At 43.9% G+C, this 18,879-nt stretch overlaps 1 protein-coding gene across 3 annotated transcripts in view; it reads right to left on the reverse strand.

The window, feature by feature from the left end:
* Window positions 1-5,308: 5,308 nt before the first annotated feature.
* CAB39L (calcium binding protein 39 like) overlaps window positions 5,309-18,879 on the reverse strand; it is a 44,382-nt gene continuing 30,811 nt past the window's right edge. For all 3 annotated transcript variants that reach the window (XM_057367362.1, XM_057367363.1, XM_057367364.1), the window contains exons 6-9: window positions 16,996-17,055; window positions 15,379-15,444; window positions 14,523-14,666; window positions 5,309-7,134 (exon numbers count right to left, since the gene is read on the reverse strand). In XM_057367362.1, coding sequence (XP_057223345.1) covers window positions 6,955-7,134; window positions 14,523-14,666; window positions 15,379-15,444; window positions 16,996-17,055 — 450 coding nt within the window. In that variant the 3' untranslated portion in view covers window positions 5,309-6,954. The remainder of the gene's footprint in view (window positions 7,135-14,522; window positions 14,667-15,378; window positions 15,445-16,995; window positions 17,056-18,879) is intronic.

Raw genomic sequence — 18,879 nt, forward strand, 5'->3', positions numbered from 1 at the left:
CGGTCACCTATGGGAGGGACCCCACGGTGGAATAGGGGAAGAGTGTGAGGAGGTCCCTCCCTGAGGAGGAAGGAGCACCAGAGACAGCCTGTCGTGACTGACCACGAATGTTCCCATACCTCTTCCCCTTCAGCTGCTGGAGGGGATAAGATGGTGAATTCCTGAGTGAAGCTGAGCCCGGGAAGAAAAGAAGGGTAAGGGGATGTTGTTCTAAGATGTGTTTATTTCTCATTAACCTGCTCTGATTTGCTTCGCAGTAAGTGAAATTAATTTCCCCAGCACGCCCCACTCCTGCCGGCAAACAAAGGCCGGGAGAGGGCGCTATTGGCAGGGAAATGACGATCKGCGAGGCCGCCCGGGGAGGGGGACCCCGGGAGTGCCGGGATCCACCGGGATGCCGGGACCCGCGCAGGAGCGGGCAGCGAGTGAGCAGCTCTGGTCGTTGCCACACAAAAATTATATTATTTATAAATATCGTATTTGTGCACACAAATGGCTTAGGGCCGGGTGTGTAAAGGATGGGCCAGACTCTTTCCAGTGGTACAGGCAATGGGACATGGGGCAATGGGAACACACAAAATACAGGGAGTTCCAACTGAATATGAGGGGAAAATTCTTTATTGCAAGGATGTCAGGGCAGTGGACCAGACTGCCCAGACAGGCTGTGGAATCTGCTTCCCTGGAGATATTCAAAACCCATCTTGGTGTAATGTTGTGCACCCTGTGTCTGCTTTAGCAGAGGGGTTGGACAGGATGGTCTCCAGAGGCCCCTTCCAACCCCAAACACTCCATGACTCTGTGATTGTGATTGGCAGACAGAGTCCTGCTGCTGCAGACAGAACAAGACAAAGGTGTGCTGATGCTCATTGTAAATGTCAGAACACTTGAGACAGCTCAAAGCTCATAAATGGGAAGAGAAAAAGTCATGGCTGACACACCTGTCCTGTAGGTAAGGGGCCTCTTCACTTGGCATGCAGCAGCACAGGCTTTACCATGCTTGGGCCAGGAACAGACATGCAGAGGAAAATGCTGAGCATGGCTTTTTCCCTGGGGTATTTTTCGGGGTGACATTTCTCTTCTGCACTCCAAGTATCAGCTGTTTGTTCAGCAAATTTTCCACTTTGATTTCCAAGGGAGCCAGTCTCTGCCTYAGGACTGGGTGGCTTCCTGTAGCTACAGGACCACTGTGGCAGGGATGGGGTCTGTTCCAGCTTCAATGTTCTTCAGTAGCACAAGACAAGTATATTAACAACTAAGCCTGACTTTTTCCTCTTTCTTCACCCTCATTGCTCAACTATCTCAGCGTTGGCTCCAGTAAGGTCACCTCACTGCTTTGCCAGTAAATTTTCCTCCAGGGCAGCTAAATTTCTAACTTGGAGAAAAAACATGTGGTTGAAGAAGTGTGGGGAAACCATGAAGCACTTGAGCAGTAAGTTCAGCAAGAGCCAGGCCTTAAGGACATGTCACACAAATGCCGGCAGAGACACATTTTCTCCTCTCAGTGTTTCAGAACTACCTGAAAGACATACGTAAGATAGTGTGAATGCCTGTACATTCACCTTCACTTAGTCTTTGATTCCTGTTGTAGGGAAAGGCAGATTTAGCTAGAGAAAACAAAAGCCAGCAGGAAGCAGAGGAGCTTAACTGCATGGCTGGAAGTGATATGTATTAGCAGGAGAGCTGGGTCTTTTGTTGGAATGAACATATGTCTCTCCTCCCTCTGCAATGCCTGCCATCCCCTGGGACATTGTGCTTTCGTGCCTGCTATCCACAGTGTCACTTTCCTTTGAGCCTTTGACAGGAAGGCTGTCAGCCCACAGCAAGAACCTGCTCTATGCTATGAGCTAATTCTGTCTCTGTCCTTGACACTCCTTGGGGCACAAGACGAGTCCATCTGTGAATATAAATTTTCCCCCACACCCAGCTTTAAAATGGGGAGGAGATGCCTTTCTGCATTTCCCCTATGGGATTTCAAGAGCCCTGCCCCTTGCAGGCTCCAACTTGTCCCAGGCACACAGAGCCCATTGGGCATCAGACCACCTGCCTGAGCAAAGGCTGGGTTTGTTTGCTCCACACTCGCTGCYGGGGCAGGGCTGTGCCGGGGTGTGCCGCCTGATGAAAAGCCAACCCTGACTTCATGTTTGCACCGACAGATGCAGTGGGTTCTGCTTTGACAAGAGTCAAAGCAGTTTTTAAATCTGCTCCAAACCCTTGTCAAGCCAGCTGTTCTACAAGGGAGCTGAAGGGCATTGCCAAAGCTGAGTGTTAGTAGAGACCACATACCCAGCAATTTGGAAATACAGGGCCTCTATTCATAAGAGTTGAGTAAGGCACTTCATAGCCCCAAAGATAYGGTGCTATCTTTTCTGTACACTCAGAAGAACTAACCCCATTCACTGGCAGACTGGTAGCTGACCCCAGGAGAGCTGTGTTGAGGAGTTGGGTGGGGTTTTTTTCTTCAGCTGTGAGGAGCTGGGTTGTGGTGCTGTGACTGGGCTKGTGTCTGTCATGCAGCCATAAGACTGTACCTGTCAGCTTGGTGGTCAGGTGCTGGTTGTGTCCAACTACTTGTCAAAGCTCAGCATGCTGGAGGTGCCTGCCAGCACAGTGTGGCAGTTAAAATACATGGGTTACATTTTTGACAATGGCACAATGACATTTAGAAATTTTATTCCCAAATCTGTGCTTGGGGGAGASGCTCTGGGGAAAAGCATACCCTATCCCATAGTCCTGTGGGCATCACTAACAAGGAACAAAACGGGTACTCTGAGGGAGGGAGGAGGTTGAGACAGTCTGGGACACCTGGTCATGCCTGATGTACTGTGCCACAGCAGGGTCTTGCAGTCTCAGAGCCAGTGAGGGGCTTTCCTGGGCCGATACTCAGCAGCAAAGCCCTCTCAGGTGCTGTCAGTGCCCGCGGGGCGATGAAAACAGCCAAGGGGCTCCTGTAGCAATGGTGACAGTGCAAGGCACACTACTGTCTCACAGGATGTGCTGGCACCTCACCCGTCCCTGTCCCCAGTACGCTGTCATTACTGAGCCAGGTGGGGGAGCTGACCCCCCGCTGGGCCATGGCTGGCGCTACACCCCCGGCACAGGCTGTCCCTGGGCTGCCGCTCAATGTGATGTAGCCTGAGGTGGGCAAGTTTATTTTTACCATTACTTCGGAAAGCCCCTCGCAACCAAGGAGGGGGTAAGTTGTTTGATTGTTTTTCCTCTTCTCACATTCCTGGAAAGTGGGGCCAGCTTAAGGCAGGCGCTGTGGAGCAGGACCATGAATCAGGAGGGCTGGGCTCACTGCCTGCCTCTCCCTGGGGTTCTTGGGGAAGCTGGGCCAAATCACAGCCCTGTGAGACGCTCTGCTTAGAGCTGAACCACTTGGTCAAAACTGCTTACCTTGTTTTGGGTTTCCCCTTTGCCTGATCCTATGTTGCCTGCCCAGCACCAGCTGTGCTCAGAGCTGGCTTGAACTGCTGGTACCTTGTGGCCTCACATTATCAGAGCCTGAGGGATTGAAGCCTTTCCTGGGAGACAACTCTCCCCTTTGCCATGGGCTGGGATGGCAGGAACTCTAACTCCTTCTCTTCCCCAGGCCGTAGCAGCTCTTGCCCGCAGGATTGACTCTCACCATGGGGCTAAACTTCCTGCTGGAAGTTCCTGCTTAGATAACAGCAGAGGTCCAAGTCATTCTTTCCCTCTCATCTGATCTTGTCTCTGGAGAATGCCAATTAGGAGGCTCAAGTGGTCTTAACGCCCACGTTTGTTGAAGGCCAGAGTCCTTGGCCTTTCCCGGGTTCACACCTGCTGCTGTACACGCCAGGACACTCTGGGGAGCCTGTGGCTGCTTCTAATCAGATTTTTCTGATTTCAGCATAAGCTGCTCAAATCCCATGACAGAAGCTTATTGTTCAAAGATTGCTGGCACTCTGCTATATCAAATAAGGTTTGACATTGCAGGATTGTACATCACATGTTGGCAGAGACTCATTCATATGATCCAAACCCCCTGAATGCTGTGTGCAGAATGGAATGGAGAGGCTTCCTCCAGCTTCTTTCTCTCTCCAATTTACAATCTTCTCTCCTGTCTTCACTATGATGAACCATGTCTTGCAATCACACAGCTCCCTCAGATAGTGATTTCAGATAAATTGTGAGTTCCTGGTGGGAGAACTCCCTTAGACAGAAGAACCACCTTGACTGAATTCACCAAAGGAAATTGGGAGCTGTATCATTATTTCAAAGTTGCATTCGAAAATACCTTGTTTACATTTAATTAGGGATGTGCCCCCCACCTGCTATGAAATATTAATTTAATCATCACCTTTTTTATCCTTTATATTCTTTCAAAGACCAAGCAGGTTGAGTTTGGGGAACACTCAATTACTTTGAGATGTATTGGCAATATCTACTGCAGGACCAGCTTCTTGTAAGACAAGCTGCAATGGCCTTGGCATGTGTCTCTTTTCCTCCCCTCTCTCTTGCAGACACACACATACAGACCCCTTCTAAACAAGCCCTCCTTACTGCTTACTTACTCATGTGGTCCAAAGATTCTCTGCTCTGGAAAAGGTGTTCTTCACAGGGACAGGTCCCATCACTGTTCTCTGTTGGCCTGACACTTTTATGCCTACACAAACACCAGGGTGTAAATTTGCTCCTTGTGTTATGGCCAGGTTTAGACATCTTCAAGTGCTCCTCTATGTCCAAACCATGCAGACAAAGTGCTCACGAGTGTGACCCCTCACAGACTCTCAGGGCACTTCTATGTGGGTTGCACTCACTTTGTCAAGGGCAGGCATTCCCCTGCAACACACCATTAGACACTTTTTCCTAGCAGGGGCTGGAAGCCCAATGTGCTCATGTGACTCCAGGGGCTGAGGCAATGGACACGTGTCTCTGTGTTAATCCAGTCCTGGAGACCAGCCCCACCCCAGGAGCTCAGAGCACAGCCAAGCACCCTTTGGATGCAGGCTCCAAATCTCAGAGGATCAGACTGGCTCAGAGGACTGCAATTCCAGAGAAAGTCCCTTATCGACTTGCAAGTGACCACTGCCAGCAAATACCACCCAAAGGGTGGAGGTGAGACTCATGGCCAGGCTAAGCTGGGCTGGGGCCAGGAATGCCAGACCCCTGCCAGCCGGGGCTGCAGAGGCAATGCTTCAGAGAGCATTAGCTCCGAAGGCAGTGCTCATCCTACCCCATCTGCTGAAACCAGTTGGCAAAGGAGAGGAGGAATTTAGCASTATATGGAATCTGGCTATCCAGAAAGGCAAGATGAAAAAAAAACAGAGATGGAAATAAAGGGTGATCAGTAATCATGCCTTTAATAGCTTGTAAATAGTTGTTTTAAAATTCCAGGCAACTAAGATGTACATTTGTTGTGTGTAAATGACATCTGAAAAAAACACGAGACCACAATCTGTTTCTTCCCTTTTCTAAAGCACATAAATAAAGTATCAGTCACCTCAATATACAACAGTTAAATGAAAAAAAAGGGCTTGTTCTGTTTTTATAATTCAGTGTCACCTGTTACCTGAAGTATTAGCTAGAGTTTTAGCTAGAGAACTTTCTTACAGCACATAGAAAAAATCAGAACTTCATCCGTCCAGAAAAATACAAGAAATTTCCACTCCCTGCTCTCAAACTCCACTTCCTAATAAAGCATCAGAATACCATTTTTCTGCTAGAAAACAAAAGACCCCAAAAACTCTTCAAACTCACCAGGGAAACGCTGTTTGTCCCATAGAGCTTATTAAACTTAAAATGGTAATGGTGCAACAACCTCCACTTCTACAACTTTAACGCAGAACCTGATTTGTGTCAGGATGAACAAGGACAAAAAACACTAGTTTACAGGGGGCCTTTAGTGCCTGGGGCTGCTCAGTGGCATCTCAGACTCAATTTAAGTATCCAGTTAATGCTTTCAGCTGAGACAGCACCTGCAGGCTCAGGGACTTCAGCCCACTCAGCAGATCTGGCTGAGGCCTTTTCATGGTTCCCTTGCTGAACTCAGTGCAACCCCACCTTGCACAGTAGGACTGGAATTCAGATGGAAAGACACTAAGGACCCTCCTCTCACTCTGGTGCTGAGGCTCAGCCCTTGTCACAATTCAGCCAAGTAGTTCTGGCTACCACCCACCAACTGCAGATGGTTTCCWTAGGTGCAGGATAACTTTATCAGCAATACAACATGGCCCTTGATGGAGGGTTGCCCTTGTCTTTTCCCATTACAGAGCATGTGAGCACCRTGTACGTGGGGCTGCTTCTCATGAGGCTGCTTGGGAGCCTATGCTCTAGCATAACAGATCACATACAGAGGAATGAAAGTCAGGCTGATATATTCATCCATTCCCTAGCCATTTCTATTCTCATTGAATAGAAAACCTCTGATCTAGGGGGAGAAAAAGATGAAAGAATACAAAATGAAGCAAAAATGTGACCTTTACTGCTTTTTCATCTATTGTAGTTTTGACTAAAGAACCTGACCTATAAGTGCAGTTAACTCCGGAGACCAATGTACTCTTTCACAGTCTTCTGTGTGTGCAGCGCTAGAACCAAGACACAACTGCAGGTGTGAAGGAACAACATCACAGTCCTCGGAACATTTGCTCTGTACACTTGCCAGAGCTTGAGTTTGCTGATAAAGTTAAGCAAAGAAGTTCATTCTTCTTAAGCACAAAAAAACCCCAAAAACTGTCAAACTGGTTTCCCTTACAGAGAGATTCTAAACTGACATAAATAATTATTTAGTCTTGATTAAAAATAATATATTATTCTAGATTTTTGGTTTTTTAGTTCTCATGTAAAACCCCTATACTCTTGACATCTAGGAACAAAAAAATAAAAAAAACAGGCACTTGCTGTGCCTTCTCAAGCACTATTGTGGTGTTTAAGGGACACGGAGGGACTTAAGAACTGAGGTTAATGCCTACAGTGGAAAACAAGAGGTGTGCTTCATGCTGTTGGCTTTTTCAAGTCTCGGATTTGCTTAATCAGGTAGTTCTTCTCATCAGTGAATTGTTCGTCGTCCGTCCTTTCTTTCTGGAAATTGCTCAGAAACTCAATTAGCTTGGGTTGGTTTTTCAACAGGATCTCCACAATAGGCTGTGTTTTGTTTGGACTGGCCACAAAAACCTAACAGGCAAACAAAATCAAGCAGAGAGATGGTGAGGGCGAGGGGAGAGAGAGAGAGAAGCACATCAGTGACAATATCCCTAGAAGTTACTTTCTAACAAATCAGCTGAAGGCGGGCAGGCAGATACTCTACTGCTACACACCTCTATCCCAAGGCAGACAGAGTTCAAACACGTTGGTTCAACAGCCGATTGAAGCAAAAGTATGACCATGTGTGTTATCACTTCCCTTTCATTTTGCTCTTTGTTGATAAAAGTTTTTGACTGTAAACCCAGCTGATGAGAGGGAGCTGTCAATTCTCAGCCTCTTCTACCCACAAGACAAATACACAGAAATTAATTATCAAGAGAATGGAAAAGCTTTGTGTCAGTATCGATACCATTTCCATATTAAACCAGGCCTAAAATTAGATTTGCCAGCTTTGTTTTGGTTTGGAAAAGTATGTCAGAGGCCTCACTTCCCTCTGCCTAATCCATTCATGTGAGCATGGAAGCTTACAGCAGCAGGAGCAGTAGGGCTGTGGTACACCCATCACCTTTGTAGCCCTTGCTGACCAGAGGAGGGTGGCAATGCAGGAAGGTGAYATGAGACACAGATACTCACCTGGCACAGCCAGCCCAGCACTGTGGACCTACTGGCCTTCAACAACAGTGGGTTTTAAAGATAAACCTGCCCATGGTCTGCTTTTTCCTCCTGTAATCATTAAAGCTTCAGTTTTCGAGCTCTGGACATGACCACTCATGCCACTGCTTCTTTAACATTTTCTCTGGGTGGAGTGTCACTTGATGACAGCAAACTTGATTGCAAAGGCAAGTGGTGAAAAGCTCTTCTTAGGGACCACTTTTCAGAGCCACAGAGATGGGGCTCTGGGTATGTCAGTGAGAAGGGACAGATTGGGCAGGGGGCTCACGGTGGGAACACCCATGCAGCACACCCCAGCCACCCCAGGAGCAGCTCCCACATCTGGCTCGCACCGAGGTTACCATGGCTGGTCAACAAACACTGCCTGAGTGCTTGTGCAACGACAGAAATAACTCCAGTTATTCTGTGCCCGATGAGAAGATATTAAGGATGGACAGAACTGGAAAGCATCCAGTTTCCCTCAAAGCCTGTCCAAACCAGAATGAAAACAAACATCTGCTGACAGTACAGAATGGTATGTTGTCCTGGCCGAGCAAGGCAGCGCCACCACTGTCTCCTAATCTGGGGCTCTTGTGCAGGTCCCTTTGTCTCCACTGAGGTCGTGCCCACAGGAAAACCTGGGCCATATCCAGCTGCTCAGGGAGGAGTGGTGCTACCTGAAGAGGATCACACTGTCCTGGAGGGCTGTGCTACATCCCCTTGTTCCTAAGGTAACACCTGGTAAAGCCTGGGGCAGGGTTCAGACGGGAACCACCATTAGGCTTCATATTCCACAATCAGAGGATGTGATACAAGTGGTGGGGAAAGCACCACTTGAGGGGAACATGTGGAAAGTGTGGGGTTCAACACACTCCAACAGTACCCCACTGAGTACTTCAATCCAAACTGGAAGCTAGAAGTACTTTTTTATTTCACAAAGGTGAGGCAAAGCATCTGCTCTTAAACCCCCTTCATCCCAATACCAGAATAGTCTTAATCTCTGCCTATGCTTTCATCTCCTCTGGTTCCTTCCTCCTAGGAGTCCCTGCTACAAGGTGCTTTGCCCTCTGCTCTGCAGAAAGAGCTGCAACCTCTGCCAGGCTGGGTGAACACTCCCCAAGTATATTACGAGGTCTTCCTTGATCCAGTGGTCAGCCTGTGGTCCAAGTGAGAGTACACTATCTAAAACTATTCACACAGGTCTCTGCCTAGCCCTCCTCTAATTATCCTGAGCTATAATCCTAAATAATTCCTTTTTATTCCCATTTGACAACTAAAATTTCTCAAGTGCGGCACTAACAGCCTCCACTCCTGAGGATCCCTTCTGAGCAGCCACTTTCCTGCAAAATGCCTGAAGTACTCACAGGGCAGCCTTGTACCAGGGACACATCTGCCTTTAAGTAGGACAGCCAGTTCACAGCTCTCACTACACCTGAGGTACTCGCAACAGCTGCAGCATCTGAGAGCAGCTCTTCCTCCTTTGCAGATAACTTTAATACACTGCTATTCATGCATTGGCTCCCTTTAGACTGGGAGAAAAAGGTTTTGGGGATCACTACTGAATGCACTTTATAGCTTTCCCGTCTGTGCTTATCTAGAGAACATGAATCTTGAAATCTCATGTTATGGATGTTTGGCTCTGGATGGGGCTGCAGCACTTCAGGATGGAGCAGCCCCAGGATGCACCTCCTGTGTACTGACCTAAAGCCGGTGATCATGCTGCTGGAAACTGCATACTTCCAGGACTTGGACTATGATAAGCCCCCAGTCATCTGGATGAGCTGCCTTGGGGAAAAACAGGATATAAGCCTACAGGCAGGGATTTACAGATTTTCATAAGAAATTTTTATTTTGGAGTTCAGTTCCAAAGAAACCATCCAATACACTGGCAGGACCCATATGTTCGGAAATCATCTGATGACAATGCAAATGGAAGCCATCAAGGAAGTCCTGACCTTTAAGTGCTGAACATCTTCCTTCAATGATTATTAGGCCTTCCTAATAGTTGTCTGAAGGGTGACTCTCAAAATCAAGAAAACTAAATAATTCTTCTTGTAAAAGCTCTTTCCTCTGTGAACAGAACTGGAAGGTTGGTGGTAATCCTAGTAAATAGCATTTCATATTGGTCCTACCCACTGGTATTACCATAGCAAATAATAAAGAACTTAGGTTAATAGAAGCCATCACATCCTGTTTATCTTCCTGTTCAATTATTTATAGATTACAATCTTCCCCATGCAAAACTGGCAAAGTGAACATTGAAACAAAGATCATCTCAACTGCCAGTCTTGCTCAATGTCAACAGGGACTCGTAAAGAGAGAATGTTCAAGGACCAGAAAATTCCTGAAATGTTATTCCATACTTCAGCTAAGCAAACAAAATCAATTCTGTCTGTATCAACTGACCAGTTTCATAGAGCCAGGAGCAGGACCACCATGAGACTTTATGTTAGAAAGGGTCCCCCTCATTCAGAACTCTGTATTGTCGTAGAGAAGGAGATCAGTCCCTAAAAACAAAGACATTATTAATGCTATCTGGAACATTTCAACTGAAATGAAATTGGATTGAACCACAGAGAACTTTGTTTCACCTGTGGTTTATTATGAAAGGATACATGTTCTAGAGCACTAAATTCAGATGGATGAGAGAGACAGAGACCCAAAATAAAGCCAGTATCCATATAAAAAATTCCATCTCTAAATATTGCTGTCTCAACACAGAGACAGCTTCGTTTCATGAGTATTTGCAAAAGACCTGGAATGAAAATCTGAAGCTTCATAAGTTGTCCAAAGTGAAATTGTTGCTACCCTCTCCATTAAAAGTTCCAATGTATTTCTTTAAACAAAAATCAAAATTACTTGATTAGAGAATTTGACCTTATTTCCTTACAATTAACAACCAGTTATTACCACCCTCTGGGACAACAGCAGAGCAAAAGTGATTACAGAGGTTGGAGCCCTGGACTGAGTATTTTAAGACTTACTCTGGGGTCATGCACAATCTCGCTGTCAAGACGCAGCACGCACAGCAGTGCCATACGGTTCGTGCTGCTTATAGCACAATGCTTCACATAATAATCCTTGCCCTTTAGAGTGTCCAGCTGGGAAACAGAGAGGACACATCCCCACAAACACAGCTTCAGCTTCATACCAGGAGCAAACTGTGAGTATGGTCAAATTATGTGAGGCCATTTGCAGAGCAAGCTGCAGGAGGTRGCTCATAATGTGCATGAAAGAGAATGGAAAAATGAAACTGAGGTCACAAAACACAGTGTACCCATTCTATTTTTAGATGTAAACAGTAAAATATATCTTGCTAAATGTATCCTTAAGGACAAGAAAGTCACAATCCCAGCTCACTGCTACAGGGTGTTTCCTTCAAAACAGTGAATTGTCTACRTGAAATCCAAAAAAAAAAGCTGTTATTACCCTTTGTGAATATGTGAGGTCAAAGTAATACCTGCACCACATTCACATACATCTGAAAGATACAGCTCCCCCTACAGATAGGCAAACTTGAAGTGGTCTCCACTAATGAAGCGCATCACAAACCTGTCAGAGAAACTGGAAAGTTCTTCCCAAAAGAAGTGTGTGCACTCAAGATTGACATCTCTCCACTGAAATCACCACTGAGAAAAACCGGTGACTCTCAAAGCCTACCACTCTAAATGATCACCCTGGATTATTTATGAAGGAGGAGGGAAAGGGTGAGGTGTGTTAGCTTTTCCTTATGATGAAATACTGGGTAATCCTTATGCATACATTGTCTGGGACATCCAGTTTTACAAAGCAACCGCAGACCTTTAGGATGGTGCTGCAAGGCAGAAAGTCCATTTTTTTCCAGCAAAAGGAAGAGAAGGGCCTGGAATTAGGAGGAAAATTTACTGTCTCATAAATGGAGAATGGAAAGAGGCATTGCAAGTGGCACTCTGTCTTCATTTTCCCACTCACAGCAGGTTGGATGGATGAAATATTCTCAGATCTTGGGGGTATTGGAATTTCAGCTACAAAATATTCCTGCAAAATAAGTTTGCACTAGACATGCTCATCATTTAAATCTCTATTTTACAGTTTCAAATCTGCAATAATTAGAAATCACTTCAGGGAGTAAGAGTCATAAGCCTTTTTTTAGGTCAGCTGGGGCATGGGAGTGTTGGAATCTGTACGCTTACAAAACAAATACTTTTTTCATTTCATCTGTGTCTAATTGGTGACAGATCTACATCAGGTAATTTAAACCCAAATCTTTTGGCAGCTCAGACAGAGCAGCAAGTATCTACTTCTCAGCAGACCTTTGATTCCCCATCACCGTGGTTAGTCTACTGTAATTTCAGCCAGTACTGCATAGGTATTTTGCAAGCACAATTTAAAAATGCAGGCAGTTTAAAATTTATGAGATTAGAAGCTGAGGATAAGATTCCTGTCCCAGTTACATTAACATGGAATTATTACAACTGACAGAGAATTGTGTCCAGGCTGAGGGACATAAATCCAGAAACAGGAGCAGGGGCACTGCACAATGGCACAAGCAGCCAGTCTCTTAAATACATAAGGATTTCAGTAGTTCTCAGGAAGTTAGAATTCAATTTAGGAAGTGAAATCAGAGGGAAAAGAGCTTCCCTGACCCTCTCTACATAACTGATTCACGATGCAATTTTTTGCAACATACCCTATAACGATCCTGCCCCCTGGGGAGGAGCTGGATGCTGCTACATCACAGAGCTCAGATCGCAGTGAGGAGGATCCTAAATAGGGAGCTGCTGCACCTCTACAGTTACTGTGTTGTGTGCTGTTGGTGTTTGTGAACAAGCAATTTCCAGCTGACCAGGTACTGCTCTGAGTCTGCAGGTCCCCCACAATGAGCAATGTGTGCATGAGGCAGTGTGAGGAATGCCATGGGAATGTCATGGCCCCGCTGAAATGCTGCTGGCTGGTGCCACTGGAAAAGACCAAAACATCCCACGGAGGTATCTGAGGACAGAGTTTGSCCCTTTGAATGGAAGAGACACAACATCACCATTGCTCAGAGTTTGTTTTGCTGGCATTCCAAGCTCCAAGAATTAAGTCCACATGGCAGCAACTGCAAGTGGTCAAGCAAGGATGAACCTGCAATATCCCACTCTAACTGGAAACCGGAATGCAACATACAGGAAGGGAGGAATGGGAAGGCAGAATGGGAGGAGTAGCAATGTGTGACATGGTTGCACACTGGAATCCTTTCATGTTATTCCAAGTCCTTTTGAACATCTCCTAAAATAAGTAAAAGCAGCCATTCATAAGGTCTTGTCCATGCCTATCATTAATTCAGGAAGAGCAACTCATGTCTTTCTTAAATAAAAATCTTGCATTTATTCAAAGAGTAGCTAAGAAAGTCCAATCCTCTGATACCTTCTCCCCATTGGCATCTCAAAGGCTGCAAGAGTCTGGAGCCAGACTGCTCACTTATCTTGGATGATAAGGAGGAAGAAGAGGAATAGAAGTTACTCACAGTGGTTCAGTTAACTGGAGGATGTCAGTAAGGGAACAGCTTACCAAGCTGCTTATTTCACAAATGGAATTTTTATTTTAATCCTCCATGAAGCTTTTTTTTTTTTTTTTTTTTTTTTTTTNTGTTTCCAGATGTGTTGGGAACTTCTCCTGGCACTCTGACACCCATGGAGGAGGAGGCTCTTGGCTGCCAGAGCTTCTGGGAAGTGCCGGTGAAGCCTGGTCACTGTCCCAGATGTGGACTTCTGGTTCCTAAATAGAGTCTGTTTTGCAGAGATTTTTAAAAACTTATCTGTAATTTTGATCCTATTCTGTTGGTTTTTTTTTTTTTTTTTTTTTTTTGTTTTAGAAAACTAAGAGCTTTTTGGAGAAAGTGCACATTCCCTAAGCTTCCACACTTAAGATCTGAAAGGTTTTTTTCCAAATCAGGAATGGCATAAGTACAAAATGCAACACATCACCCTGAATTTGTGGAGGGTGATGTAACCTCTTTCTACAGTAATTTGGTGTTATCTGGTATCTTTCTTAACCAGCTTAGGGAGGAGATATCTTTAGAGGCTCAAAATTCCTCTTCTGATAATCTTTAACAACTCTATTTAGTTTGAAATTAACATGTTCATTTCAAATCAGAGTTAGTTTTGCAAAACAATCCAACTCACCCTCTGCCCCGGAGTACAGAACTCTTTTGATAGGAAAATGGTAAACTTCTAATTTATTAAAATTAATTATAATGAAAAAAGGGACACTGGTTTTGTCTGGCAATTGTTTAACACTGCATTAATATCACTGTAAAAGGATGGAAGCATTAAACTCATTTCAAGCTCAGATTTATCAAACCTTTTTAATATCTTTAAAAGCAAATCATGTTTGCACTGATGCCCAACACCAGCACTATCTACTTTTAATCTTAATGTAGAGTTTTAAGACCCGTTTTTTTATCTGTACTCAGAATCACATGGTAAAATGATTTAGAGTTGGGGGAAGATGCCCTGGATACTACCTAGTAGTTGTGTATTTTGTTACCTCTAGCTCATGGCTATTTGATTGACGACTCCTAGCTCAAACCAAAATGATACTGCTTTAGGTCTTACCTGAAGGCCGGCAAAGAGAAATCAGAGGTTGAGTGATAGAAAGGTTTTCAATTATGACACTCTCAAATGCTGGAACTGACTGTAAATGCCAACCTTTGCCTTAGTTATCTGGACTTCTTGTCCAGCTTGAAAGACACTTTTATGAGGAGAAGAGGAAGTCTGCCACCTCTACAACTCATACTGGCTCACCTTGAACACATGGAATGCTTCAAACTGAATGTTGGGGCTTTTATCTCGCAGCAAGTTCATCATCAGCTTCAGGTTTTCTGGTTTGCTGATGTATTTTGTCATGATGGCAAAGTTGTGTCGGTCCAGAATCAGTTCACCCAGAAGCTATAAGCACAATTAGAAAAAGCACTTTTTTTTTTCATTTCACCACATMATTTTTGAATGTAAAGAAAGCAGCAGCAGCCTATTTCAGTGTTTGCTTAAGAGGTTTCAATGTCACTACTTAAAAAAAAAAAATTAAATTAAAAAAAAAAATTTAAAAAAAAAAACCAAAAAAAAAACCTAGACTTGTTATGATGGAGTGAGTTACTTAATGCCCAATAATGCTCATCTTCTAAATACTACAGAGAGCAATCCCACATATGGGCTGAGTATAACGGGGACTGCTTGCTGTGAGCAGTTTGAGTTTGGACAGAAGCAAAGTAGTGTAGTGCAGCTGTCCCACCAAGACCACCAAGACACCTTCATTTCATTCCCATGTCACATTCACACACCCCTCTGCTTCCATGTGCTGGCCAAGTCACACTTGGTGCACCAAACAGTAACTGCCATGTAACTCCTAAGTTCATTGTAASCTATGTTCTGAACCAGGTCTGAGGTCAGAGGAAAAGAGGTAACACTTGTTCCGTAGGAATAGCCCAATGCTTCACCAGAGGTCCAGGAAAGAAAAGAGAGTGAGCTCCTGTACATTTCAGGAAGAGCATCACAAGCCTGTAGTTGTTTTGATGGAAAAATGGCTGCTCCATTGCCATACATGMACCTTTATATTCTGCATAACACGGAGTACAAATTTAGGAGGAAAGTGCTGAGACTTTACCTTCAAAGATTGTCTCTTTGTCACATAATTCTCAGAATGAAGGAGTTTTTCATAATCCTCAAAGATCTAGAGTAACAAGAAAACACAAATTAATCAGATTCACATTCATCCTTCCTGCTCTTGGTCCTTCTCACTCCAGAGGAGCAGCAGAGGCCACAGCAGTGCCTCTCTTTAATACTTCACTGCAATGCCAGGCCCAGGTCTTGTGGCCCTTTCTCTTGGCTGGCTATCACTATGCTGTGAATCAATGCCCAGGAACACTCCTCTTCCAAGTGCTGCAGAGGGGGATATCACATATGGACTGGATGGAACAGGGGCTGGTGTGAGCCAGCTAGGACAGAAATATGCAGTGCCTGGACAGCCTTCTCTTACAAAAGGGTGGCTCTGSTGCCAGGGTGGGTCCAGCACATGACATCCAGTCACTCATATCATGGTTATCCCTGACTGCGTGACTTAATACAACACTCAAAAATGGTGATGGTGCATCCCAAATGCTCCTTTTATGAAATGCTACCTCATCTGCCATCAGCACCCTCACTCATTAAAGTTGTTTGCCCAATGACAGTCACTAGGAGCAATGTGTGTGCTGGATTTTGCAGGGATGGACCAAGGGGAATCTTGTGGTCAAGAAGACTGAGAGAGAAGGCTACAATATGTTCAAAGCATCTAACAAACAAGCAGAAAAAAATCAACACTGCTGTCCAAAAGTCATCCAACAATAAAAAAAAAAAATAAAAAAAAGCTCGCCTAGCCAATTAATACTTAAAAATTTAAAACATTAAATAACTGTAGAATGGGGACTGTTCCAATGGAGTGCTTCAGTATTAAAAGAAAAGATTAACAGAGACGCTTACTTTGCTCCAGCTAAGCTGCATTTGTGACTTAGCAATAAGCCTGCTCTTTATTTAACCTTTGTGGTAACCAGAACAAAAGAAATTTGTCTTTTTATTTTGCCAGTTAAATAAAGAATACCTCAGGTAACATGAAAACATAACCCACAGTGTCATTCCATGATCTGTATCAGCCCAATTTTAGTTGATACCAATGCAATTTTTCTGACCCACATTTGGTCCAAAGTGGAGCCAAAAAATCAAAGTGAAAAATAGCAGCTAACCAAGGGAATAATTGCTTTAGGAAGAGAATAGGAATACTTAGAACTCAGTCCCTCATTTAGGTATGTATAATTTCCACTAATGTGAGAACTTTTTTCAGTATCTCTTCTCCACTGTCCTTATTATAAATAACACTGGTAAGACCTTATTGTTGCCAGAGTATCACAAAACTGTTTAAAATTATGCACAAGGTTTTACCCATGATCTATTCACATGCCAACTTTCAGTTGCATTTACACATGAGGAGATCCAATGCACGCAGAGAGTAATAAAACTTGTTCTTAGACTATGAGTTCTCCTGAAACYTTGGCATGTGTCCCCAAGTGTGTGCAGAGGGGGTACCCACATGTCACATGCCATACATTAATTCTGCACTAGTACAAAGTAGTGCTTGGTTTTGCAGTCCTATGTGAGGAGTTCATGTGGAGCATGAAATCCTCTGTGCATTTTCTCCTGGCCAAGCATAAATAGATTTTTTTTTAAGTCTTTCAGGATTGATACTTACTACATCATAATTTTGTTCCAGAAATTCTGCCACCAACAATTTGTGTCGTGTTAACAGGTCCTGGAGAAGAACAGAGAAAGGTTACATGAGAGACCATGGTCCTTTGATTGTCTCTTGATTCTCAAATATATTTCAGCATTTTTGACCAGAAGGCATTTACAACATGATTTCTATAGACAACATTGCATTCATTATCTGTTTAGGAGGACTTTAAGAAGTCAGTTAATGTAAGGCTAACAGAATTAATATAGAACTATTCTAATACTTTCTTTTTATTCCTGTTTCCCTCCCACTTTTTTTTTTTTATTGTTGATAGGTCATAGTGCACAGTACTCGCATTAAACAGGGGTGGGGAAAAGGAAGAAAGTAAACTAAACCTTTATGGAGGATGTACTATGGTCTCCAAGGCAAAAGTGACTTACTTGCTACCCCATAGCTGGGAATGATGCTGAAGCTGAACTGCTATTGCTCATCTCCAAGAATACAACAAGGAAATTCAAATTCAGCCACTGAATATACATTTAGCTATTTAATAATGAAAGCTAGGCACCAACCTAAGCTAAGCCATCCATCCTCCCTCCACCTCCACTCCCTTCCCAGGAAGGAATCTCAGGTAAGTGGGATGAGTCTCTTTTTCTGCCCCATGTTGGCTTTCTGACACAAAGCAGTAGCAGATCTTTCAGACAGCTGGACAGGCTGCCTCCCATTCTAAARGGCCAGATAATTCAGATTTAGATTAAAGGAACTTCTTCCACTGAATGGGGATCCTGGTTCTCAGCGACAGAGATGCAAATGTTCAGAGGCAGCAGAAATTGAGTCTCTTTACTGGATGAATAGTTATGAAATTGAGTGGCGAGGGTCAGGCATTTAAGTATGATTTTTATTTTATTGCTTCTATTAAAACATAACATTGATCGCAATAAATGCCTGATGAAGTCCATTCAACTTGGTATTTTTCAGTGAATCAGTTTCTGCTCTTTTTCATGATCTTATCCTTGGTTTCCTCACCCAAGCAGAGACTGAAGCTGATGAGGAGCTCAAGCAGATGCACAGACACATCCTCACAAATTAAAAAAATCCTTTACATACTAATCCTTTATTTTTACCATCAATTATAAGAGTTAAACAGAGGGCTACAGAATCCATTGCCTGTTTTAAAACTGCAGTGACAGCAGTTTTAAAGACTGAGTGAAACACATGATTCACGAGCTTTTATGCAGGGCACTTAGAGGCACATACAACATCCTTCAATAGGGGGCACAAATGAAATATAATCCAAAAAGAGTTTTTCATAAGAAATAACAAGGAAGCTTGGAGCAGCAGCATTCAGCCAGCACATTCCAACTGCTGCTTGCACCCTCCACAGCCAGCTTATACTTTGAAACACAAGGCCTTTTCCTCTGATTTTTTAACAGCTCTGTTTCCTCTCTGCAGTGCACCTGGATAACTTTAATTAAAAGCACATCTCCAGATCATAAAAAATTCCAGTGCTTCCCTACTATAAATATCCTCAGACTTTAATGCACATTTAATGAAGCCCTCCTCTGGTGCATAGACTATCCAAGGCTTTCAGCTCTGAACCAGACACCCCAGTGGCRACACTACAAGCCCAACATGGGGGCAGAGAATCGAAAGCCTGAGTTCAGAAATCCAGCCACCAAACAATCAGAGCACTTATTTTTCCAGTATTAGAAATGAGGTGGCTCCATATTTAATGATTCAATCRCTTCCACATCACTTCTTCTATTCTAATATATGTCCATCTATTCAGAGTAACAGACAAACAGGAGATAAGATCAGAAGCTGGTTTATTTCCAGAACTGACCATGTATCAGGAGTTAAGAGGCAATTAAAAAAAAAAAACAACAAATAAACAACTAAAAA

This window comes from Malurus melanocephalus, unplaced genomic scaffold (assembly GCF_030028575.1).
Source record: "Malurus melanocephalus ecotype Western Australia unplaced genomic scaffold, MMel_1.1 scaffold_78, whole genome shotgun sequence".
In the NCBI taxonomy this organism is placed as follows: domain Eukaryota; kingdom Metazoa; phylum Chordata; class Aves; order Passeriformes; family Maluridae; genus Malurus; species Malurus melanocephalus.